Source organism: Myxine glutinosa, chromosome 9, assembly GCF_964187855.1.
Source record: "Myxine glutinosa chromosome 9, kmMyxGlut1.1, whole genome shotgun sequence".
Taxonomy (NCBI): Eukaryota; Metazoa; Chordata; class Myxini; order Myxiniformes; family Myxinidae; genus Myxine; species Myxine glutinosa.
In genome coordinates this window covers 97,153,052-97,179,196 of record NC_136269.1, presented here as the reverse complement: position 1 = coordinate 97,179,196, position 26,145 = coordinate 97,153,052, and the positions used below count along the sequence as shown (strand labels likewise).

The 26,145-nt window shown below is 45.0% G+C and overlaps 1 protein-coding gene across 2 annotated transcripts in view; it reads right to left on the bottom strand.

The window, feature by feature from the left end:
- LOC137435204 (engulfment and cell motility protein 1) overlaps positions 1-26,145 on the bottom strand; it is a 143,596-nt gene that overhangs the window by 101,526 nt on the left and 15,925 nt on the right. For both annotated transcript variants that reach the window (XM_068128778.2, XM_068128779.2), the window contains 3 exons: positions 11,335-11,473; positions 10,530-10,570; positions 9,847-9,919 (listed from right to left, as the gene is read on the bottom strand). In XM_068128778.2, the coding sequence (XP_067984879.1) occupies positions 9,847-9,919; positions 10,530-10,570; positions 11,335-11,412 (192 nt within the window). In that variant the 5' untranslated portion in view covers positions 11,413-11,473. The remainder of the gene's footprint in view (positions 1-9,846; positions 9,920-10,529; positions 10,571-11,334; positions 11,474-26,145) is intronic.

Genomic DNA, 26,145 nt, shown 5'->3' with positions numbered 1-26,145 from the left:
GGGGAACCGGATGGATGCTCAGGGTGAGCGATTGGAGGGCCAAATGGGGGTAATGGGAAACCAAATGGGGGTAATGAGGGACGAAGCGAGGGGTACCGGTGAGAAGTTAGACAATAATTTTGAGGAGTTAGACAAGAAAATTGGGAAGTTAGACAATAATTTTGAGGGGTTAGACAACGGGATAAAAGAAGTGAAAAATGGGTTAATGGGGGTAGAAAACAGAATGGCCGCTCAAGAGAATCAAATAGAGGGAGTGAAAAATGGGTTAGAGGGGTTAGAAAACAGTATGGAAGGCAAATTGAGGGACATGAGGGACCAAGCGGAAAGGGAAGTTAAACAAATGGAGCAGCAGATAGAGGGGGTCAGAATGGGGGTAGAAACCAAACTGGATGCTCACAGGGAGGAAATGGAGCAGATGAGGGTGGCATCTGGGCAGGAGATGCAAGTGATGGGAGAGGAGATCAGAAGAGGAGTGAGTGAGGAGGTCGGAGGAGTGCGCGAGGAGGTGAGGCACTGTGAGGAGCACATGGAAAAGGAGGTGAGAAAGGGGACTGTAAAGTTACAAGGGGGCATAGAGGACCTGACGCAGGAGGTGGAGCAGCTGACGGTGGGACAGACGGAGTTAGTGGAGCAGGTTCAAAGGAACACTGCGGTATTAGGAGGTTTAAAGGCGACACAGAAAGAACTAAAAGATGACTTGGTAGCGACGAAGAGGGAATGTCAGATGGTACGTGAGGGACTGACAACGAGGTTGGACGAGGTGATAGAGGTAATGGAGACGAAGGACCGGCAGGTGAGGACGCACCTGGAAACGGTCAAGGTAGCCTTGGAGGACGAGCTTGAGGAGACGTACCGGGGAATAAAAGAGGTGAAGCACAAATTAGAAGAAGTGGAAGAAGGGATGAGCGAAATTAAGAAGCGACGGAGAGGGGATAAGAAAGAGATAAAAGAGGAGATAAAAGAATTGGTCCAAAGTCTGTGTTCGGATCGTGATGATGTGCTCATTAACCGGATGAGGGATTCGCAGGTGATGGAGGAGAAGCGAAGAGGAAGAGGACCCGGTGTAAGTGGTGACCAATATGGTCGTGCGTATGATGCGCCAGGGGATTTAAGAAGCTTGGGGGTCGAGATGGACCCGGGTGTTCGTGAAAGGCCGTTGGTGAGGTGTGCGACAGGTCTGGTGTGCGAAAGAGGAGGTGTGCAAGAAAGTCCGACTCTGGGGTGTGTGAGGAAAAAGTGCGTGCCAAGGAGTGAGTGTGCTGGCGAGAGTGAGTCGGTCGTAGCGCGTGTGCGAGGGAGCACATGGAAGCGTGGTGTGGTGAGTGTTACAGAGGGTGTGACGGGAGAGTGTGCGCGAGAAAGGTGTGTGACGGACAGGTGCATGAGGAAAGAGTGCGCTGTCAGAAGTAAGGAAGAGTGTCCACCTGTGGGGAGTGTTACAGAGGGTGTGACGGGAGAGTGTGCGCAGGAGTGTGCGCGAGAAAGGTGTGTGACGGACAGGTGCATGAGGAAAGAGTGCACTGTCAAGAGTAAGGGTGAGTGCTCTGTCAGGAATGGAGGTGAAAGTAGTGAGAGTGACATGGAGCGTGGGTTAGTTGTGACAGGTGAGCGAGGATGTACACCTGGGATGGAAGGATGCACACCTGGAATGGTAGAGCGTGAGTGGGAATGCACGCTGGAGTTGGTGGTGAGGCACGTGGTTGGGTGTGCGAATGAGAGCACACCTGTGATTGTCACAGAGGAGGTGACCGAGGAGGGGGCACGAAGAGGTGTATTGGTGAGGTGTGCTACCAACGAGTGTGTGCCAAAGTGTTCGGTGGTCAGGTGTGTGACCAAGGCGGTGAGTGGAATGGGTGTACCTGGGTGTGTAAGGAACGGTACGAGGGGCATGGAAACGGCTGGATGTGTGAGCAAGGAACGGGCTGCGGGATGTAAGCATGCAGGTGAAGCATCGACGTTAGACGGGATAGAGTTTAGAACGACTTATAGCCGAATCGGGCCCTCGGTGCGTGCTGGGCCTCGCTTTGAACGGCCGCGTCCGTGCTCCACTAGGCGGAGCTGGCAGCCCGATAGAAAGGGTCGTCATGGCGACCACTTTTTGGTGAGACGTGCCGGCAGGTCTAGATCGGGGCATTGGATGGCTCCACGCCGAGGTGGTGCGTGGGATCTCGGCACGGGTAAGCCCCCGTCCCTGCACCGAGTGCCGGACGCATCCAGCCGCTGGCACAAAACAACCAGCATCCATTGCTTGGCTTTACGAAGCCAGGCTTTGGACAGGAATTGGCGCACCGAGAGGCAGTAGTGAGTAGACTGGGTGATGAGGTTAGTGTTTTGGACCCAAAATTAGAGAAAAACAAAATTTGATGATTGGCAAGGGATTGGCAGTAGTGATTGGCAGATGATGGGCAGTGATTGGCAAATTTTTAATTTGTTGAAATTTGATGTGCAAAATTGGTAGTGAGAGACCCCCGATGTGGTGGGATGGCAAATCCACCATCCCTCACAGTGGGGCAAAGGAGCAATAGCTTATGGGGTGTATGGCAGTGAAAACTAGCCCGGGTGGGTTAGGTTATATTGTAGGGATCTAGCGAAGATGACATTAGGTGACGTTAAGGTTAGTTAGTGACTGATACCTGTAGTGGGGACGCAGGTAGTTTAGTGTGGATGATAATGACGAGGGAGCGCAATAGTTTAAAGGGACGACTGGGAAGCGCAAGTTTCAGAAGGGAGTAGTTAGCTGAGATGATGCCGTGTTTGTGAGAATTGAACAGGTGTGATTGCACAGGTGTGCAACTGGACAGGTGTGTGGAGCAGTGTATGAGTAGTGAGTGTGTGGATCAGCGCGAATGCGCTTGGGGAGAGAAGGGTGCAGGTGGCACCAGGTGTGAGAGCACAGGTGTGCAGGTACAGGTGTGTGGAGAGAGTTGGAGTGAGTGGTACGGAGTGGTGTGCATGGTGCGAAGGTGTGGATGGGGAAGAGTGGACCCCTTTCACGAGTACCCGGGGTGGGTAGTGTAAGTGTTAGGTAGAGGGTGCAGGTAAATTATGGTTGGATATTGGCATTTGTGGTGCGGTTGCAGAATGGTGTTGTGAATGGGTGCATTAGTGTTGTGGAAATGGCTGGGCGTGTAGCCTGTTAGTGTGTGTAGTTGGTTGGGCACTCCACCACTGTGAGGATGTCGGCCAGGTGAGGCCGCAGGTGGGCTCTGGGAGCCGGTAGTTGTGAGTGGGTGCCTGAGGATCCCGGGTGTGGATCGGGCAGCCCAGTGCCAGAGAGGGCACCGAGTGGGGAGAGTGCCAGAGGGCCTTCCCCTGGTAGTTAGGTTAGGGTAAGGAGCAGGTAAGCTCGGAGGCAACTGCAGTGGTGGAGGTGTGCAGGTGGGTAGACCCACTGGGAGAGGTACACGCCGCAGCCCAGAAATTGTGCGAGGGCACCGGGAGATGAATCGGGGGAGTGAGACCCCAAATTGAAGAGCACCACAGTTTGGCCAATGGGAATTGGTTTTTAGAACCCATAGTGTAAGAGGGCCAATGGGTTGGCCGGAGAGAGACCCCGGGTAGTGTAAAGTTGTTAAAGTCATTTAGGAGATAGTTAGGATTGATGAACCTGTCGCACCATACGCAGCCACTTACCTGTGGTGATGATGATGACTCCACACCTGTGTTTTCTTTGTTTTGTTGCAGGAGATGAATCGCTGTGTGGATTTGTGAGACGCATCACGACGTGGATGAGACATTGGGGTGATTCCATCTCTCCCTCCCTAGGAGGGACTGATGATGAATTGGTAATGGCAAATTTTGATGTTCAGTTGGAGATGGCAAATTTTGATGAGAGTTGAAAATGGCAAATTTGATTGGTTAGGAGGGAGAGAAGACGAATTTGGTATATGGGAGGAACGGGGAAGACAGTAGGGATGTTTGTTGATTTGTAAAGTAGATGTTTATGAGTAGTGTAGTGTTGTGTGGATGCAGTAAGGGGTAAGGGAGGGGCCATGTAGGTTACCTGGTGGGGGGGGGGCGTACGATAGGAACGTACCTGTCTCACCTGGTTCCCATGTGCCCCCAGTGTGCATTACCTTATATTGCGTGCACTTTTGCGCCCTTACCACCTTACTCACTTGTCTGCTTCTTTTGTCTCCCACCTCCGAGGATCTGGCTTTGGGGTAGAGAGAGAGGAGAGAGAGGTGCTGGCTGCGCAGTTGTGGGCCTGCACTTTCGCTGTTCGCTGCCTGGATCGGTACACCATATGGACCGCAATGTTTGTGGCCACCCACAATGGACCGCAGTTCGTTTGCGGCCAAGCACCACCCGGGGATGGACCTATGGATCAACGTGGCACCTATGCCATACAGGTGAACCACTAATAGTTAACACCACCAAGTGCACCACAAGGAGAGCAAGAGACACCTGCAGGGTTAGGGGTTGTTGAAGTTATTTTTATTCCAATGAACAATGGTGACTGCACCGATTGGTGGTGGGGTGGTGCTGTTGATGCTCGGGAAAGGGTGCTCTGCACGTTATTAAAGGCCGTCGGCCACAGAGCACTCGTGGGTTGGTGTATCGATGTTGGCAAGCGCGCTCTCTCTATGCATAACATCTGCATGTGTTCCTCCAAAGACAGGTCCTGGATCGTAGTGTAAATAGCAGCGTAGTCTTGTAAATAATGCTCCCTACCGGCTGTATGTTTAGTTTGCGAATTCTTTCCGGATTCGGTTATCCTGTGGGTGTGTTTCTGTGAGGAGAAGGGTGCAACGTCGCAGGGGGACATATTTACTCATTTGTGAATATCTGTAAAACTGTCGCACTCAGGGTAGAGTTAATAGTAGAGGGAACCACATTGCGTGCCACACTAAAGTAGGTAAAAATTTATCGGGTCGGGACGCCCCGAGGGTAGAGAAGGGTGCAATGTTGCGAATATGGAATTTGGCCTCCATATCCGCTTGTAAATATTCCCCTATTTTCTCCGATACTCCCCAACTCTCCCTTACCCCATTCCCTAGTCCCATTGTCTGTAAACAACACCCATTAGAGCCGATCTTCCCCTTCATCCCCCCATTAAATGTCGTGCCCAGGTCCCCGCACCACACGTAGACAATTATAGGACATCTTGCTAGTTATTCTTAATCTATGTCAGTTAAGGACTTGTTTCCATTAATTATGACTCTTCGTTGCACCAGAATGTGATTATATGGCACCTGTTAGGAAGTTTAGGACCTCCCCATACCTCTCCGCATCTCTTCCCCATGAAGAAGCGCCAACTACAACAACAACAACAAAAGAGGGGGGCGGCGCGGTGACGGCATGGGGAGTGGGCGTCCTCCTTCCGGCTCGGTTAGCCGCCATTGACCACGCGCTCCACGGGGTTACCACGAAGGGGCTCCCTGTCGGCCCCTCGTCAAGGGCGGAGCCGGTAACCCCCGCACCCAATGAGAAGCCATGGGCCGATGCCATCTGGGGCGGCGCTAACGAGCCGAGGGCGTGTCACTCCCCGCCGGATATACGCGGCCCCGCGCCGGACGTGACGTCAGATGCGCCCCGAGCTTGGAAGGAAAAGACGCGACCCACGAGCGCTGAGCGACCTCCCCAGCTTGAGACCAAAGTCGCGACCCACAAGCGCTGTGATACCTTCACGCATCTCTGGACACCACCGTACGTGATCCTGCCCTGAGCACAGGTGCACCTGGAGCCATCGACTGCCGCTTTCCTTGCCATCAAATCCCGTGTGAGTCAGCGTTGTCCCGTTTATCTGTGGTCTGTCTAGGGTTAATATAAGAGTGTGTCTAAGTGCCTGTCTTCCTATGCTGTCCCTCTTGTAGTTGTAATCTAACCTTTTTCCGTACGAATATACTTGAGAACTGAACCCCTGGTGTCGTATTGTGTCATTATAATCCAGCCGGGTGTCTTCTTTTTCTTATTGAGCCAGCATAGCGCGATTAGTCAACCCCGGGTGCAATCGGGGTAACTTGTACGGATACGGCGGCCATCCCGCTCGGCCCACCATACCATCAAAGTCGTATCTGTAACAATATGTTTCAAATTTAAAGCGCCCTCATTAATATCGTTATTGTCACCAGCCATCTGAATGAAGGCACCCTGAGAGATGATAGTGAACAGTGATGAACAGTGAACCATTCTGTTTCATAAAGTGATCAGTCATTTCGATCCGGTAATGTTGCGTACTGCCATGGCAATACTTTTGTGCTTGGGGGGTCTTGACTCTTGCTTCTTGTGCAGCCATGAGGATCCTTCTCTTGCCAGACTGATTTTGGCATTCCAGAGAAAGGTTCCAAGCATCATAACTCTAATCAGCGGAAATAACCCAATGCTGGAACCAATATAGACTGTCGGGAGTAATAGCTTTGGCCGATGCAAGATTCAAAACTGGGTATTCATCGGTTTTATACAGATTCCATTAGACTGAGCAATATCACTTATGATCAGCATCGCAGTGCGGTCCAAACGCCTGGTGCGTTCGCAATCTAGTCACAATCTCTTTATTCACGTTATGATGCACTGGGTTCAGACGAGCTAGATCCTCCTTTAAAAAATGCATTCAGAACATCCTGCAGAGAGATGGAACTGCTATACACCAGTTCTGGTTGTGTTTTAATGTGGGGCTGGTGGAATATTACCGCTTCTTCAAATTGCCTCATCATTTTGAGCTTCAAATGCTGCTTTGTGTACTCAGCTGCCTTATGTGGGTCGGTCGATACCTTGTACTTCAAGAAGAGACCTGTATTTGTTGTGAAGGCTGTCCACATAATACACCTTGCCAGCTTCTAATTCAGGTTTCAGATCATTAAGCAGTTCATCAAAAGCACTCACATATTTGTCTTCATATTTACGGTCCTTAAAATCTCGAAGTTTGTCTTGTTGGTGTAGTTTGAAATGCGTACCTTGTGATATTTGGCTTCTGCAGCCACAAGGTCATTGCTCATACCATGGAGCACATGCATCATATCTTCATCACCTCGAGCTTCTGCTGCATGCTCCATTGACTGAGAAACTGCAAATTCAGCATTTCCATAACCTTTTGTGGGACTTGTTGTTTTCAGAACATGCACCTGGCCCAGTCCATGACATTTGACTGAGATCTCGATCATCTACCTGGCTGGCTAGCGTCTGTCATATGAGATCCTGATGCTTCTGAATGAGATCCAGATTGTGCTTGCTAGTGCACGTCTTGCAGCAATTTGAGAGCCAGTAAACATCTGTAGTTTTCAGTGCCTCTAAATCCGAGCACTCATCCTGCCTACAATGTAGTGCAGAAATCAGTCTCTGTGGAAGACTTTTTTGCCTTTCGAAGAACCTCCTCCATATCTTCTTGACAAATAACACATTTTCCATAGTTTATTTTTTTTCCTTTGTTTTGTCGGTGGCGGAACAGGCAGGATACAGCAAGTGTCGCTGGCTTTATCCTATGAGACTCTACTAGCCAATCATATCTACAACAGAGTAATACAATGCGGATTCATTTGAACATAGCAGGCATAACGCGTTACACCAGCTAGAGACGAACCAACCACTGACTACCACTAAGCTAGAGAGACGAACCAACCTGGATAAACCTACCTACCTCGTGAACTGGTTAACTAAAGGCATCATCTGTAAATGATGCAAACCAACCACGAATCAACCACTGACTACCACTTAGCTAGAGAGACGAACCAACATGGATAAAGTCTGGATAAACCTACCTCGTGAACTGGTTAACTAAAAGCATCATCTGTAAATAAAAACAACATGGATTCTGCTAAATATTGGACGAAGTATTCGTTGTTCATTGCATCGACACGTGATGAAAGAGATTGCTAAATATTGGATGTCAGTCTCTGAGAAAATTATCCAAATACATTCGCCTAAAACTAAACGAAATGAGAAACTTTTCCACTCAAAAAATCAAATATAGGTTCAATCTGATGAAGATTCCTTGAAGAAAGAAAGACTGATTGAACGCAAAACTGAAAATGGCAAAATCTGCAGTGATCTCATAAATTCTGTACCACATGACGAGATTCCATGCGTCTTTGTGTACTGTAGTGCTAACTAAGAAAACAACAACAAAATCAGTGTGATTTGGTGCTCTCTCCTGTATCCATCAGTGGCTAATATTTTACAACTGAAGTCCTGGTAAGAAAAATACAGCTATATGAATAACTGTACCACCCAACCATTTTCTAAAAAATCAAATTTTTTTTTAAAATCACACAATAACAACCAACCCCCATTTACAAATATTGACTCGTAGAAAAAAAGAAAAGTTATACGACAATCTGGAATGACTCCCACCCTATAAATGTTCCAGAAATGTTGCACTAACAGAACATGCAACCAAACCCTGTATGTGGTGTGGGTTGAGCAAACCTATTTCTAAGGCCTTTACAGGAAATAGCTCCTGGACTACAGACTAAGGATTATATAACTGAATTTTTCAAAGCCCTCAGACTATCATTTAGCCACGTGATGCAACACCACTTATATTCATTCACGCCTTCTCCAAAAGCATTGGGGAAAGATGCAAGAGGCCAATGGACAAGGCATGCTATGCTTTGGACTAATGAAGCATGCAACCCTTAGAAAGCGTGCACGAGTAGAAACTATTATATTGCCGAACTTTAAAAACAGGCATATCTTCCAAATGACTAAAATGTTCCATAGCCAAAAGATGCACGAATATGGGATCGCTTTGGCCTGCGCCATGTTACACAGCCAGGAAGATGCACCAAAACCCCATGTATGTATGTATGTGTGGGAGTCAAATGGTTTTCCTGAAACATGAAGGAATGGTTCTGAGCCAGCACAACTTAGCCCAGATGTTTCTACATAGATGCCAACCAATGCCATGTATTCCTTCACACTCGCCTCCCCTCCCCTATTACCTGTTATCCATTGTGAGGGATAAACGAATGAAAGGTATTTAGTCTTCCCAACCCACACCCCCCAAAATAATAAAATCAAAAGATCACAGCTGCAAATACTGCAACTGCAAACGCTACAGAACAAACTGGAATGGCATTTGGTAGAGTGCGTACAGTTTACACGTACAGGTTGAACAGTTTAGGTTTTGTATCCATCCCACTGATAGGCCAAATCTGCATCTGGACCTGAACCAAAATCTAATTGGCTTGTTCTCATCACTTCCCAAACTCATCCATCAAGTGTTGTTATAATCCTTCCACAATGTATTAAAATATCAGGCCCAACACACATCTCTTTGGCCCCATCTCTAAATGGTAAAGAATTACTTTAAAATTTAAAATATATATTTTCTTATTCAGATTCGGATCTTCACAAAAATCAAATAAATTCGTCCTCGTCATACAAACAACCTGTCCACCAAGTTTCGCCCAAATCCGTCCATAACTTTTTGAGATATCCTGATCACAGAGGCAACCAAACAGACAGACAGGGGTGAAAACAGAACCTCCGCCCACCTTCGGTGACGGAGGTAACAAAAGTATTTGTGTTATTCTTTGGGATTTGTATGCTATTGCCTTCAACTACAATAATAAAAACATTGTAGGTCTTGCTATGCGATTCGGCCTTGGAAAAGAAACAAACCACGGAAATGCACTATTTGGCGAGTTGCCTCGAACCTCCTTTAAGGGACATGTAACTGAAAAGATACTTGGATGGCCAGGCTCAGTGATGTATAAACAGTGGATCTCTGAAGGCCTGTAGGCCTAATATAGGCAGGACAATGCAAGCACTGGCTCAGAAGAGTGACGACCAGTTACCAAAAAATAAAGTGTTGATCTGGTAATGAAATTGTGCATTTACTGCAATCAACATGCCAGATCAACATACAGAAAGGAAAAAATGCTCATTCATTTTGTCTCCACTAGCCTTTTCTGTAATGTAGATCTGTGCACCATCAGTGAACTGCAGAGCATAGCTTTCTGGATCCGACACGTTCCAGCTGAAAGGGAAGAAAGAAAGAAAGGCGAGCCATCAGTTAAGGAAACATGATGCAGATTTCCTACAAACTTCCATTGGCTCAATTCCCTGCAGACCAATAACGCCCACGCTTGAAAGAATGCAGCCTCAATTATTTCTTCCTCTCCCACTATTGCTGTAATCCATGCTCCGCAGGCCGGTCTCACACGTTTACACAAGAAGCATTCGAGGGATCAAAGGCAGGCCATATTGTGGAGGGGGAAGACACCCGTTCGCTCTCACACAACACTGTGAAGACATGTCCACACATTCCAAAGGTGGTTAAACAGATAAATAAGGCCGGATGCACATTTTGGCCGAAACGTTTGAGTTAAACATCCAAAACCAACGTGTGAAAACTGCTGTTCTGAACACGTGACACTCAATCAACCGCAACTGTTCCGAGCATGACCATGCAGGACGATGGTTGACCGCTTGGATTGCCGAGCGCTCGGAGTTGAAGTGGAGCAGAGTTGCTCAATCAGGTGCACAATCAGGCCTCATGCGAGAAAAGTACGAAGATCCAAGGATTGCTTTGCACAATGTTTGAAATGTTTTATTTTTATTACTATTTTTTATTTAGCAAGACTCACCTTTCGCACACTTCCTTGATTATTCTTTCCAAAGGCTTTTTCTGCAAGGAGAATATTTTTTTTGTTGAAATCCCACTTCACAATAATAAATAATTGTACATTTCCTCATGCATAATCTCTCAGCTAGGATCAAGACTGCCACCAGGGAAAAATCGCACACAACGCAATCTCAGGTTACCAGTTGAAGCCAGACGTAAAGGAATGGTGGCTGCTTCCCTTTCATTTACACAGGTAAAGAAGCAAAGATGCTCAATTCACAAAGCGACTGAAGATGTAATACCATGCAGGTCAACAAACAAGATCACGGATAGGGTGCATGGAATGAGCGCTGGTCTTACGGTTAGTTGCATAAATGGCCTCAAGGAAGTTAACAGCCTGAACAAATACAAGTAACGATGAGTAAAGTTGCCTGCACTGACTTGTTTAACTGCAAATCAGATGACACAAGCAATATAAAACCTTCTGGGAGGAGACACCATCACAGCTAATACCATGCCTTCCTCATCATGAGATATTCATAGCAACATGGCACCTGTGATAATGTCAAGGAAACAACATACATAGTTGCAGACAGCAATAAATAAATAATCCTGCTCACCCCCTTCTTAAAACAGCAATTTATCATAATTCTGACACAATAAGGGATTCTCGAAGAAACAAATCACAATGTGATGGTCTATTTACCAGACAGCAAATTAATATAACGATATTGCTTTGCAAACCAAAAAGGACTGTAGCAATGTACAGTAATGTCAAATGACTGAAGGAATTGTTTGAAATGCTGTGATCGAACGAGGGAACAAACCTGATCAAGGTCGATGAGCTGTGCGAAGGCTCCAGGGCGCTGCACAGCCACTTTCACGATGTCCGATGGTGGTGGCATGGCCGCGGAAGTTGAACAAAGCTGTTCTTTTAGCCACTTGCTCAGCTAGCAGCCCTCAGGCCTAGGTTTTGGGAAGCAAAATAAAAAAACAGTACACTTTGCCTGGATATTTTGGAGTTGTGAAATCTATACTACAGATTACAGGAGCATAATATATAACAGGATTATACGAAAAATATCAACAAGTCCTAATCAAGTGCAAATTAACATATTCATAATATGTATTACTTAAGAATCTACTATAAATACATGGTGTGTGTGTGTGTGTGTGTGTGTGTGGCACACTTTTTGTGTCTATTAATTACATATGTCTATTAATTAATTACATACGATTAAAATGTACTTTTTAACTATTTAGACTTCTGAGACCCCTTTGACCTTTGAAGAACCTTTAAGATATTTAAAACCCCAAAGACCCCTAAAGACTTAGAGAACCCAAATGTCCCCGAGGATGCATAAGACCCCAAAGACCCAACGGTTCCCAAGGACCCAAAAGGCCCTGAAAACCCAGAAGTTCCCGAGGACCAAAAAGACCCAAAAGTCCCTGAGGACGTAAAAGACCCAGATGACCTAAAAGACCCAAACGTCCCCGAGGACCAAAAATAACCAAAAATCCCCGAGGACCAAAAATAACCAAAAGTCCCCGAGGACCCAAAAGCAACTCCCCCTCCCGAGTCTGGCGGGCAATTATGCTATACGGCGGTGAAGACCAATCAAAATTTGGTCCAATGGACCAACGGGCCCCCGAGTAAAAATAAAACATACTTGAAATCGAAGAAAAAAATGTTTCACCAACAATGACATTAACATTCAATTCTTCAAGTTTGGGGAAAGACTGTCTGAATAAAAAAAAACACCTTTAGAGGCCATTTAGAGGTCAGAGGGGTGTCTGAATACCACCTTTTAGAGGCCATTTTTCCACGCAAAGCGGGGGTTGGCCTTTTTCGGGGACCGTGGTTGTTGTTGTTTTTGGGTCCCCTTTTTGAAGCAATGTTTTACGGCCGGATGCCCTTCCTGCCGCCAACCCTGTTTGTCGCCTTTTTACGACACACAGGGAATTACCAGTGAACTGGTACTCAATTCGCCGACCTCGGAAGGATGACAGGCTGAGTCAACCCCCCCTGGCGTTAATTCAGCGATCGACCGGGATTCGAACCTAGGATCCTTGGATCCTAAGCTGGCACCCTAGCCGCTAGCCCAGAATGATAATCCATAAACTAATTTGATTAATGCCAAGTAGAGTTGCAGCAGCTTTCGAGGCAAAAGGGCGTCACACTGATTATTGAATGTATTTAAAGACGGATTTGATTTTTCCTATTATATAATAAATGTTACTACATATACAATACAAAGTGCTTTTGTTTTCACATTATAAAGATTTATTTTGTTATCAAGTCTAATGAAACAAGCATTCTGAGTATTGCGCTGCAATACATGTCCCCTATCAAAGTTCAAAGTGCCATAACTTTGTCAAAAATGATCAAATATGCAAATTTATGCACGGTTGATGCTGGTTTTCAAACTTGATCTGAGGTATGCTGAGACACATGTGTGTCACGCCTCGCCTCGTTGATAAGCCCGCAAGGTCGCTCCGTGGAGCGGCCTGTACGTATTGCACTGTGTGAATTATATAAATTATTACCAACTCACGGTCTGAGGTACTAGCGATTCAAGAGATATCCATTTCTTTTTTTCGTTTAATTAACGATATCTGCCAAACCACGTGCCCTATCGCAAATTCCAAAAGGACCTTTTAGTAGACTGACGTGCTGAACAAATCTGTGAGGTTTCCCCTCGATTGGATCAAAAATGAGGGAGGAGCGCGGTTTTAAAGGTTCATGCTTAAAAACGTCATAACTCTGAAACCATCAGTAATTTATTATATTTTTTGGTTCACGATCAATGATCGATGTGTATATATATATGTTGCTCGGCTTGGCTCCGCCCCTCCGGAAAGCGCGCGCTGTGTCACGCGGTTGACGTTCGCGAGATGAGGCTGAGGGCACTCGGTGCGGCTTGAGGAGAACTCCAGAATAAACAAGAGATATCCATCTTTTAAAATATTTTCGTTTAATTAACGATATCTGCCAATCCACGCGCCCTATCGCAAATTCCAAAAGGACATTTTAGTAGATTGATATGCTGAACAGATCTGTGAAGTTTCCCCTTGATTGGATCAAAAATGAGGGAGGAGCTCAGTTTTAAAGGTTCATGCTTAAAAACGTCATAACTCTGAAACCATGTAACGCATGATGTCATGCTTGCTGACTTTTTTGTTCATCACGGGTATGCGACTGCGTGCAAAGTTTGGCCACGATCAGTTCAGCCGTTGCAGAGAAAAAGGGGTTTTCGTGTTTTCACGGAAAACAATATGGCGGCAGAACCACGTGACCTGTGACGTCATAATTACCATTAAAATATTCTACAGACCGAGTCCATCATATGGTGAAAGTTTTATCTCAATCGGTCCTATTATTGCAGAGAAAATCTTTTTTAAAGGAAATTAAAACTTAAAATGGCACTGAGTTAAGGATCACCAGAATTATGAGAATTCCAAAGTTCAAAGTGCCATAACTTTGTCAAAAATGATCCAAACGTCGTGAAGTTCGAACTCGATCTGTAACTTATCATGAGAAAACCATGTGCCAAGTTTGAAATCATTAGCGTTAGGCGTTTAGAAAAAAAGTTCGGAAAACTGTTCTTTGCGTGACGGACTGACAGACTGCCTGACGGACTGGCGGACTGACGGACGGAGGGACGGCGTGCAAACCTATAGTCCCCTTCGGTGTACACCGGAGGGGACTAACAAGCATTCTGAGTATTGCGCTGCAATACATGTCCCCTACCGGCAGTCTGTCATCCAGAAAACTGTTGGGGAAATTCCCAAAGTTCAAAGTGCCATAACTTTGTCAAAAATGATCGAAACGTGAAGTTCGAACTTGATCTGTAACTTATCATGAGGAAACCAGGTACCAAGTTTGAAATCATTAGCATTGAGAGTTTAGAAAAAAAAAGTCCGGAAAACTGTTCTTTGCGTGACGGACTGACAGATGGACAGACTGACAGACGGAGGGACGGAGTGCAAACCTATAGTCCCCTTCGGTGTACACCGGTAGGGGACTAATAAATTTGCTACTGGACTCAGACTTTTGTACACCACTGTATAAATACACCTTTTTCTCTCCAGTGTGAATATACCAGATATTCGGTTTGCAGAATAGCTTTGAGGTATGCACACACCTTTGAGCTTTCTACCCTGCATTTGAATATTGACCCAGCTATAAACCTGGTGGTGTTTCACATATATGGTGAGGCACCGATGTGTGTGTGCCATCCATCAATATGTTAAGCAGGCTACTAAGCTGGTGCCACCCATCAGGCCTGTATGTCAACACGAGTCATTGGACGTTTAAAGAGCCCACGCCTTTCCCTTCGTAGGCAAGTTACCACCCTCACCTTGAAGACATTTCTAATTCCTCCTCGAGTCAATTCCAGTTGAATTTCCTCGAGTTTCTCAAGGACTCCTCGAGTTTCTAATTCCAGTTGAATGTCAGTTTCGGGCCTGGTCAGCTAGTTCATGAAAGATTTGGGCCAGAAATATTTCCCGCCAACTTCAAAAGGTGGGACTAATTGAAGTGGTAGTAGTAGTAGTAGTAGTAGTACTAGTAAGTAGTGATGGTAGATGGTTGTGGTAGTGATAGGAAAATTTTCGTTTTCCTCTAACCCTGCAACCTGCAACAACGATATTCTCAAACCACATCAGGAAAAGTAAACTACAGGTTCATACCCATTGGCTGGCAAACTCCAATTCAGGACTTGCTGTTGATGCAAACTCACAGTGTTTATTAAACAGCCTTTGGAAGAATATTTTTGGGGATATGGTCTGAGCACTTGCCTCATTTCAATGCTGCAAGCCAAGGTTCGACCAACACTAACCTCTCACATTCCAGAACATACGGTGGCAAAGAGGGAAACCCAGAAAAAGAACAAGTCTGCCACAGAACATTTCCCTAATGGCACCACCTCCCGCTGGCTTTCTACTTGTGATGCAACACTTTGAGCGAGAGGGCGACACAAAACGATTCATTCTTTAAGATTTTGCCCGAAGCTCCTTGACTTGGAAGGTCAGTTTCTTCTTTTACTCAAAGTAGAGGTTCAATGCGATTTTGCAAAAGGTCAACGGTTATGTGTGGGGGTACACAGTCCTCAACTGGGCAGACAAGATATCTGCAGCTGGCAAATGGCATGGATTGGACAATTGCGATTGTGAGCTTCATTGTGACCCTTTCCTCAATCACTACCAGCACACCTGCTTATCTCATCTGTTCATTCCCATTATTTACAATTATCAGCCTAAATTATTTCCATTTTATTAATCACCACATCATCTTCTTTTGTTGACAAATCTGCATTCAAAAAAGTATGTACATGGAAAAGACAACAGGCTTCAATTACAAAGGTCAATGGGCTACAAAGGTCAATGGGCAACAAAGGGTGGGGGTGAGAAGGGGAGGGGAGGGAAGAGGAGGGAGAGGAAAGGGAGAGCAGACATATACTGTATATCTTTTTTGGGGGGGGGGGGTACTTTGACTGACCCCTACGCTTTAGGGGGGAGGGGGAAAGGGAAGAAGGCAAGGAGGCCAAATTTACCCGTGCCAAGAGTGCTTTAACCTAAGTGTTGACCAGGTTAAAAAAAAGGGTATTGTAATACCTTATGCCCAATACCATCAGGTGACGCTACCCAGTGCACATTTACAGAGAGAATTTACACCCCCCCCCCGGTCCCCCACACCCCCGCATGAGGCCACGGCCACATAGCCTGTGTTACCCCCTCCACTCCCCGCCCCCCCCCTCACAGAAAGTATATTTGTACCCCGGGTTAGGATTTTGTAACTTAAAAAATGTGGAAAGAAAGCCACAGAGAGAGAGAGAGAGAGAGAGAGAGAGAGAGAGAGAGAGAGAGAGAGAGAGAGAATGGCATGCATGTGTGTATACATATATATACATATATACAATCACGTGAAAAAGTAAGTACACCCCATGTAAAGTTTTGACTTTTTCAACATATTTCAACATATTTCAACATACAGCTATTTGATCCTCATTTCAACAATATTGATAGATAAAGGTGATATAATATAACAAATATCATGAAACATTCACATTTTGTAGTCCATTGTATAATTTAAATAAACATAAATGCAAATTTTGCATGTGGAAAAAGTAAGTACACCCTTGGCTCTAATAGGTGGTATTGCCCCCTTTGGCAGAAACAACCTCAAGTAGGCATTTCTTATAACTGTCTACCAGTCTCTGACATCGACTGGGAGAAATTTTTGTCCACTCCGCCATGCAAAATTCTTTCAGCTGTGCGATGTTTGAGGGGTTTCTTACATGCACAGCTCGTTTCAAATCCCCCCACAACATCTCGATGGGATTTAGATCCGGGCTTTGACTTGGCCATCCCAGAACCCTCCATTTCATTCTTTTCAGCCATTCCTTGGTAGATTTACTGGTATGTTTAGGGTCATTGTCATGTTGCAAGGTCCACCTTCGGTTGAGATTCAACTTTCCAACAGATGACCTCACATTATCCTCAAGCACCCTCTGGTACAATGAAGAATTCGTAGTAGATTCTATGATGGTGAGCTGCCCAGGCCCTGATGCAGCAAAGCTGCCCCAAACCATAATATTTCCACCACCATGCTTTACAGTTGGTATCAGGTTCTTGTGGTCAAATGCTCTCTTTGGTTTTCACCAAACATGTCTTCTGGTACTGTGGCCAAATAGCTCTACCTTTGACTCATCTGTCCAGAGCACATTGTTCCAGAAGTGCTGGTCTTTGCCTAGGTGTTCATTGGCAAACTTTAGTCTTGTCCTGATGTTCTTTCTGGACAGCAAAGGTTTCCTCCTGGCATTTCCTCCTGTAGATCAAATTTGTGCAGCCTCTTTCTAATGACTCGTGCACTTTGACATCAACAGCGGCAAGAGCTACCTGTAGGTCCCGTGATGACATTCTGGGGTTCTTGGAGACTTGTTTCAGCATCTTGCGGTCTGCTCTCGGCCTGAACTTGCTGGGGCGGCCTGGCCTGAACAAGTTGGCAGTTGTTTGGAATCTTTTCCACTTGTAGATGATCTTCCGGACAGTCGAATGATTGATTTCAAATTGTTTGGAGATCTTTTTAAATCCCTTCCCAGACTCATAGGCATCTATAACCTTGTTTCTGAAGGCCTCAGAGAGCTCTTTTGATCTAGGCATGGTGACGCCGCACACTTCAACAACAAAGAGCAAACCAAACGAAATGTCTGAGGTTTAAATAAGACAGGTTCCTCCAAGATACTCTCTAACGATGTTCTAATCATTTGCAGCTAAGGCTGGTGCACCTGATTCTAATTTTAGGTATTTGAAGTAGTGATAAATGTAGGGGCGTACTTACTTTTTCCACATGCGAAATTTGCATTTATGTTTATTTAAATTATACAATGGACTTCAAAATGTAAATGTTTCATGATATTTGTTATATTATATCACCTTTATTTATCAATATTTTTGAAATGAAGATCAAACAGCTGTATGTTGAAATATGTTGAAAAAATCAAAACTTTACATGGGGTGTACTTACTTTTTCACTTGACTGTATATATATACAATAATACCCCGTTTTACGCCATTTCGACCTACGTCAAATCCGACTTTACGCCACTCTTCTAGAGTAAATTTCAGTTCAGCGAACGTCATTATGTGCGACTTTCCGTCACTCCTACATCATAATACTAACGCATACCGATACGAATGCATACCAACGAGCCAGCTGCTGATACAGGAGAAGGCGAAGTCTTTGTTCCAGGATCTTCTGAAGAAGTACCCGGAGGATAAGGACACAACCTTCGTTGCAAGCTCTGGATGGTTTGCACGCTTTAAACGGCGCTTCAGCTTGCACAACGTCAAGATTCAGGGCGAAGCCGCAGCTGCCGACACCGTAGCCGCGGAGGAATTTCCTGCCACATTGAAGAAGATCATTGAGGACAAGGGATTCTTGCCCGAGCAGATCTTCAACATCGACGAAACGGGCCTTTTTTGGAAGAGGATGCCCGACAGATCCTTGATCTCGAAGGAGGAGAAGACCATGCCAGGCTACAAAGTCACGAAGGAGCAGCTAACGCTAATGCTTGGGGGTAATTGCACCGGCGACTTCAAGCTGAAGCCGCTCTTGGTGTATCATGCGGCGAACCCCTGGGCACTTAAGAACATCCCAAAGGCGTCTCTTCCCGTCATTTGGATGAATAATATGAAGGCATGGGTAACCGTCATAATTTTTGAAGAATGGTTCACAATCATTTCATCCCGGCTGTCAAGAGCTATTGTCGAGAGAAGAAAATTCAATTTAAATTGCTGCTGATTTTGGACAATGCACCTGGCCATCCCACTAGGAGAAGGCGAAGTGATCACTAACCTCGGTGATTTCGACCCCAATGCGAAGGTGGTGTACTTGCTACCCAACACCACATCACTCATCCAGCCTATGGAGCAGGGTGTGATAGCGCTTTTTAAGCGCTGCTATCTCCACCACACTCTTAATCAGGCTGTCGATGCAACGTCGGAGGAGGAAGGCATCAACATCCGGCAGTTTTGGAAAACTATAACATCTACCGGGGCAGTGCTTAACATCAATGCTGCATGGTTACGGTGATTGTCTTCATTTTAAGGCATTTTTAAGGCATTACGCCCGGTTTACGTCAAAAACCGAGTTACGTCACGGCTTATGGAACCAATTAATGACGTAGGCCGGGGTATTGCTATATATATATATATATATATATATATATATATATATATATATATATATATATATATATATATATATATATACACACATACATAGAAACTTCACCGATTTCTCATGGCATTCCCGCCTACACGTACACAGTTGCCCAATTGATGCGTGAGTGCCTTTATTGACATATATGTGGAAATATTTGGGATGGGTGCATAGCCATTTTCGGACATACGCTTTGACGTCTTCATCGTTTGTAACCGTAATGCCACACAGATGTTCTTTGTGTTGTCCAGTGATTTTGCTAATCAAGTTGACAAGGCTGAACTGTATGTGGGATGATTTAGACCTTCCAAGCCAATCTCCATAAAGTGGAAGTGGTGCCATTAATCATGTGAAAGCGAGTGCAGTAAAGTCATGCCCTGAGACATAAGCATCAAATTTACATATTGTTTGTGCGACTTCACTGTGCAATAAGTCACTGTCATACTTACTCTATGAATTGCGGGCTTTCCCATAATCAATACATTACATACAAATCTAACCATTGATGTCCGAAAACAATATTACCATTAAACAATAAGATTTCTGAGTGATGGCTAAAGGTTGACCACAGTTGATATCACATAATGTACAGCATGCTCGGGTTAAACAGCATCATTTTAGCATTGAACGACTGTATTATAAATTTCACATTAACCATGAACAGCCCTCAAATGCACATGAGGTTCATCCCAAAAGTTTGCTCCTCTGCTTGCAACTTTTGAAGTAAAAGGTGTACATGGTCTCCAATGCTATTTATTTAATTTTACAAATCAAAATAATGGAACCTAGTAGCAAGGATATGGCTGTGGCAGAAAACGTCAGTAAAAGCAATGTACCTGTTAAGAGTAGGCCTACTAGGAATGTAAAAGCATTGCCTGACCCACTGAATTCCCCAGATTCAAGTCCATGCTGCTTTCACTTTCTCCCAAAAAATGGGCGAAGACATTTACCATGCTCGGAAAGGTTTACAAAAACATCACCCACTGAGTAAAGGGCACTATCAGATATAAGGATTATGTGCTTGGATCAAAGTGTTGTTTGATCACAATATCACAATACCAAGTACAATGAAGAGGATGGAGTTAAGGCAGAATACTATGACGTGATTGAAGGTTATCAACAGTACGATGCATTTAAAATCACTGGGGATTTTGATACAATATGCAGCAAATCACAATAAAAAACGAGAGCAAAGTCGATGGCATGCCATTGCAAAGGCCCAGGCTTCTCATCTAAGGCAAAGTTGAAAGATGGCAAAAAATTCCACCAGAAATGACGCAATATAAAATATTGAGATTTCAAAAATCTTCTGTTTTGAGCCCTGTGACCCCAAGTTTCCACCCGCTGGGGTATGAACCAGGGGTCAAATCTAAACAGTCGTTACATATTTCATACTTCCACCAATATTGATTGCACATACAAAGTGTCATTAAACAATGTTTTAAAATGTGCTGATAATTGCATTTTCTGCTATTTGACCTTTTGACCATGCCCCTAACAACTCAGGCGGGGCCAAAAGTAAAACTGCTCTTGAACCTTTATGCCATGTGGTGATCATAACTACCAAGTTTGGTGAATTTCCACCCAACCATTTAGGAGGAGACACACCCGATTACAATATCCCTTCGTTTTTTTTCCACAAAGCTTGGGGATAATAATGAGATCTGCAAAAAGTGCATGGTCTGTTGCTAAATGATGCACGATGGATGAGACAGTAGTGAGTTAGTGATAAAATTGTTAAAACTTGGTTAATACATCTGGAAGTTCATACATTGACGAAACCCCCTTAATGTGAGTGCGCTCGATGAAGACATCATTAATCAGTTGAATGAAATAAACAACCCAGCAATGGTAAACATTTCCAGACCCAATTCTTTCCACACAGTGGCTCAACTACCTCACTTCTTAGTCAATGTGCCGCAAAGTTAGCCATATTTTGGCTCAACTTGATCCAGCAGAATGTCTACAGCAGTAGGACAAATCACTTCCTTATTTTCTTTTTTTCCTTTCACTTCCACTTTTCTTTTCTGGTTCTTTCTTTCTTCTCCTCCTCCTCCTCCTCCTGCTTCCGCTTCCCTGCTTGTATTGTTATAATCCATTCACTTGCCATTTACCTCCTTGGTGTGTAACATTTTGTTCAGTGTACTACTACCTGCAATTCCATGACCCTCGACTACGTATACAAAAAATATTTGTTTGCAAGTCTCCAGAAGAGATTAGTCCCTGACAAATGAATGATAGTGTTGACTGTTGAATTCATCCACATGAGTTCATCCACTAGTGGGTTTCGTCAAAGCAAAAATAAATATATAAAAATTGAAAACATATGCGATAGATGCAAAACTTAGTGCTGAACAACCATATGCCTGCACGAGAGGGGACATCTATTTATCATGTACGTAGGTATGGCAGAAACATGGATTCCTGCTCCTCTCCTCCCCTGTACCAGTACCAAGCGTGAATTGGAAATTTGTCTCCACAATTTAATACCATACTGTTTTAAGAACATCTACTGTTATCAAAGCTTTTTAGCCAAACAGAAAGTAGAGTGGAGTCTCGATGTGATGAATATACATTTCCCATGGACTGCTTGGTGCATACAAGATCCATTGTACTGAGGCATCATATGTGGAGTGGAACTGTGAAGCAGAGGGAAGGGAGAGGGGGGCATGAGAGTAAATCTTAAGCTAACAGTCTGTCTGCAATTATTCACTTGTAAACAGGAACCGTTTTGTAGACTCTTTCCAAAAAAAAAAAAAAAAAAAAGTTAAAATGGAGCAGGTAATATGGCCAAAATAACCTGACCGATCCAAAACTCACTGCATTTCCTCTCATCCTCTTTTCCTGTTTATTCATTCCCATAGTTGTTGTATCCACCCAAGGCCCCACTAAGCCACAGCCAGTAGACCATATTTGTAATCAAATCCTGAACAGATATGCAGAACCAAGTAAATAATTTCCAGGTTTAAAGGCAAAAATGCATTTGGAGAGAAGCATTCATGGGGAACAAAAGTTTAAATGCCAAGCAATGCTTCATTGGAAATGAACCTACAATTGACTTTGTACATGTAAAAGGAATACCCTACTTCTTTTTTGAGGGAGAAAGCACACAAGCCTTTCTTTCTCTTTCTTTTCTTTTCTTCATATAGTTACGTGTTCCTCCCCAAACCCCGGTTACGGTGCACCTCAGTGTCTCGAGAGGGAACACGGCAGAAAGATTTGCTATTTTGAGTGTTGTAATACCATGGTAGAACCACACCAATGCAATTGTAAAACAAAACAAGTAATTGTATTAAGAAAGTTCTCACATACAAAATAACAACACTATTAAAGAAAGCAAAATGAAAATGTCACTTGCATCAAATGAACCATACATATGATGGTACCATCATTCCCCAATGACCTCAAAGCAATAAACTCATGACACGCCAAACGTAAGTGGATTGTAACATTCCCCAAAGTCCATGCACGAATCCCCATGCTGGTTGAAGCCGTGCAGAATGACGAGAACAGGCAGGTATCAGCATGGCGGCAGACGAGGAGTTGCAAGGTGAGAGGTCGATATGGGAATTGAGCCGATATGTAAGCCAACGGAAATTCACACGATGATGTCAATGTGGGAATCCCAATGACAAAACAAGATGCACCAAGCGGACAGTCTCTTCGAGGACAAAATGGCGCATAGGCCTGTAATGGAGGCGCTGGCTCCCTCCAACAATAACTCACTCTTGGTGATAAAACCTGATGCAGATTTAATTATTGCAATCGCAATATGTGACAATGTCAAGGGCAATCCCTTTCCCGGGAAGCCTCAAATCATTCGCGACCAATATAAAAATAGTCCGCTCGCAGCCTCGATGCAACTCACGACTGTCTCTCTCTCATGGCCATCTCCTCTCTGCCAAGCTCCTCCCCCTCTTCCAGCCTCTTTGCCACGTCTTCCTTTTTCCTTCATAAACACTTCTTTTCACCTTTTGCTAAAGTCATCTCCATTTCACACAAAAGTCTTAACAACAATATTACAATATTACAATATTACAATCAATAAATTGATTGGTCTGTGCATGCGCAAGATTGGAGGTCATGTCTCTTCAAAGCTGTCCATGCGCGCACGCTTTCGAAGTTAAGTAACTTTTCACAATTGTTTTTTTGTCGAAACTGTATCTTTCTTTCGGTGTGTGTAACTATTGGTGTGTCTTTAATAGTATTCTTGGTGTTGGTTTTTCATACCTGTGTACAGAATCGTCGGTTAGTTCGTGTCGCGTATTCTGAGGCCTAGTGTAGTACTAGTAGGCCACCGTGTCTGACCTTGGCTTGAGGCTTTGTTTCTGTCTCAGCGGTTCTTCGATTGCGCTCGCAATTACTTTCAGTCTCTATTTTTCACATTCACGTTCGGTCTCTGTCTCTGTTTTCAGCTCAACTCAAAAAAAATAATAATAATAATTCCCTTCTCTGTTCTTATCCGTTGTTCGTTCTCATTTGTTCGTTCGTTCTTCGACCACGTTGTTCGTGATCACTGATCACGTATTCACGTCGTTAAAAAATGTTTCAACTGTCCACTGAAGAACTGTATTCTGTCATATACTTATAACACCTTTTTCTTCTTCTTCTATAAAAGGATGCTTTCGACTTGCTCACCAAATTGATTCATTCCAAAAAAAAATTCCAACTCTTACAGTTACAGTGCCTCTTTCATACATTCCCTAAACTCTCCAGAACTCCACCCATCCTTCAGCGTCCTCAAACGTATTTTTGACTCGAAGGTCTCAAGAAACTCATTTTGCAATAAATGTTCATTTCCCATTAATCGTACATTTTTCAAAATCCAATCTCACCCTCCCCTCCAAATCTTCCCCATCACCCCTTCCCTCCAAAACTTCCCCATCACCCCTGCCCTCAAAAACTTCCCCATCACCCCTCCCCTCCAAATCTTCCCCATCACCCATCTCTTTCAAATATTCCCCCTTGCCCCTCCTCTCCAAATCTTCCCCATCACCCATCCCTTTCAAATCTTCCCCCTTGCCCCTCCCCTCCAAATTTCCCCATCACCCCTTACCTCCAAAACTTCCCCATCACCCCTCCAAAACTTCCCCATCACCCCTCCCCTCTAAATCTACACCCTTGCCACTCCCCTCCAAATCTTCCCCATCACCCATCCCTTTCAAATCTTCCCCCTTGCCCCTCCCCTCCAAATTTCCCCATCACCCCTTCCCTCCAAAACTTCCCCATCACCCCTCCCCTCCAAAACTTCCCCATCACCCCTCCCCTCCAAAACTTCCCCATCACCCCTCCCCTCTAAATCTACCCCCTTGCCCCACCCCTCCAAATCTTCCCCATCACCCATCCCTTTCAGATCTCCCCCCTTGCCCCTTCCCTCCTAAACTCCCACCACACCCCTCCCCTAAGAGACTCTCCCTCACTCCTCCCCTCCGAGACTCCCCTCCCACCCCTCCTCCTCAAAGCGTCCTCCCCGCTTCTTCCCCCTTACAACTTTCACCTTCATCTCCCTCAACCTTCTGCCTCACTCTTCCCCCTCCTCAAATAACACCTCACTGCGCCTCACCCAATCACCATGAAACATTTTGTCCGCCCCATTCTTCCCTTTCTCCAAGCCATTCTGAAATCTCTGACACACCTTCAACAGCTCTCCCTACCTCTTCCTCCTCTTCCACATCTTACCCTACCGCTCCCACACCCCCCCCCCCCCCCTGTTCTGTATCCGATACTCCCCCTTCCTCTTCTTTAACAGTATGGACCTCAAACATCCGGAGCCTTCGCTCAAACTTGACTGATCTCTCCATACAGGTTGCTTCTGACAAACCAGACGTGATCTGCTTAACAGAAACTTTCCTCCTTCATGATGTCTCTGATTCCTTGGTATCTCTCCCAGGTTACTCCCTCCTCCGGTATGATAGACCTGAGCCTCGTCCTGGAGGAGGGGGGGGGGGGGGTTGCTATCTTTATAAAAAACTCTCTTCCTCACTCGCCCTGCACTACCCTCTCTCCACCTAACCCCCAGGAATACCTTTGGCTACGGCTTCCCCTTCGCTCCCACCTTTTGTTCATATGTGTGTTGTACCGTCCACCAAACAGTGATGACTCCATCTACATCTCGCTGTCTGATATTATGGACCAACTTCTATCTACCCATCCCAACTCTCTCTTCCTCATATGTGGTGATTTCAATTGTCACCATGCCAGTTGGCTGGGTGTGGGTACCTCTCTCACCAGCCATGGCTCTTCAACAAAGGACTTCTGTGACTCACTGGGACTGACACAATCTGTCAATTTCCCGACCCGGATCTCGGTCAACGGAGCATCTTCTCTTCTGGACTTGGTTATGAGCTTATGACTAACTTCCCTGAAAATGTCTGCTGCTCTTCTTCTGCTCCAATCGGCTCATCTGATCATGTGCTTGTTAAAGTGGACATCTCTCTGACCATTCTCAGAGAGCCTCCTCAGCGTCGACGAGTCTGGCATTTCACTCAGGCCAACTGGCACGGTCTTCAAGCAGCCATCAATCATCTGGACTGGTCTCCCATCTCTACCGCCTCTGACATCAACTCATCCTGGGATTTCTTCCAAAGTACATTGCTCTCTCTCATGCACAGATTTATCCCATCTCGTCTTCAGTTGTCATACCCTTCCTCCCGTCCATGGTACACGGAATCTTGTGGTGAGGCTATTGCCCAGAAACAACTTGCTTTCGTCTCCTGGAAAGCAAATCCAATGGAAGGAAATCTCATTTCCTTTCACAAAGCCCGAAACAAGTGTGTGTCCACCCTCAGGAGAGCCAGGAAACAATATCTCTCCGTTCTCAGGACAGAACTCTCTTATCTGTCTCCCTCTTCCAAATCCTGGTGGCGTCTGGTCAAATCTGTTTCTGGTGTTTGTTCCCCCTCCATCCCCTCCC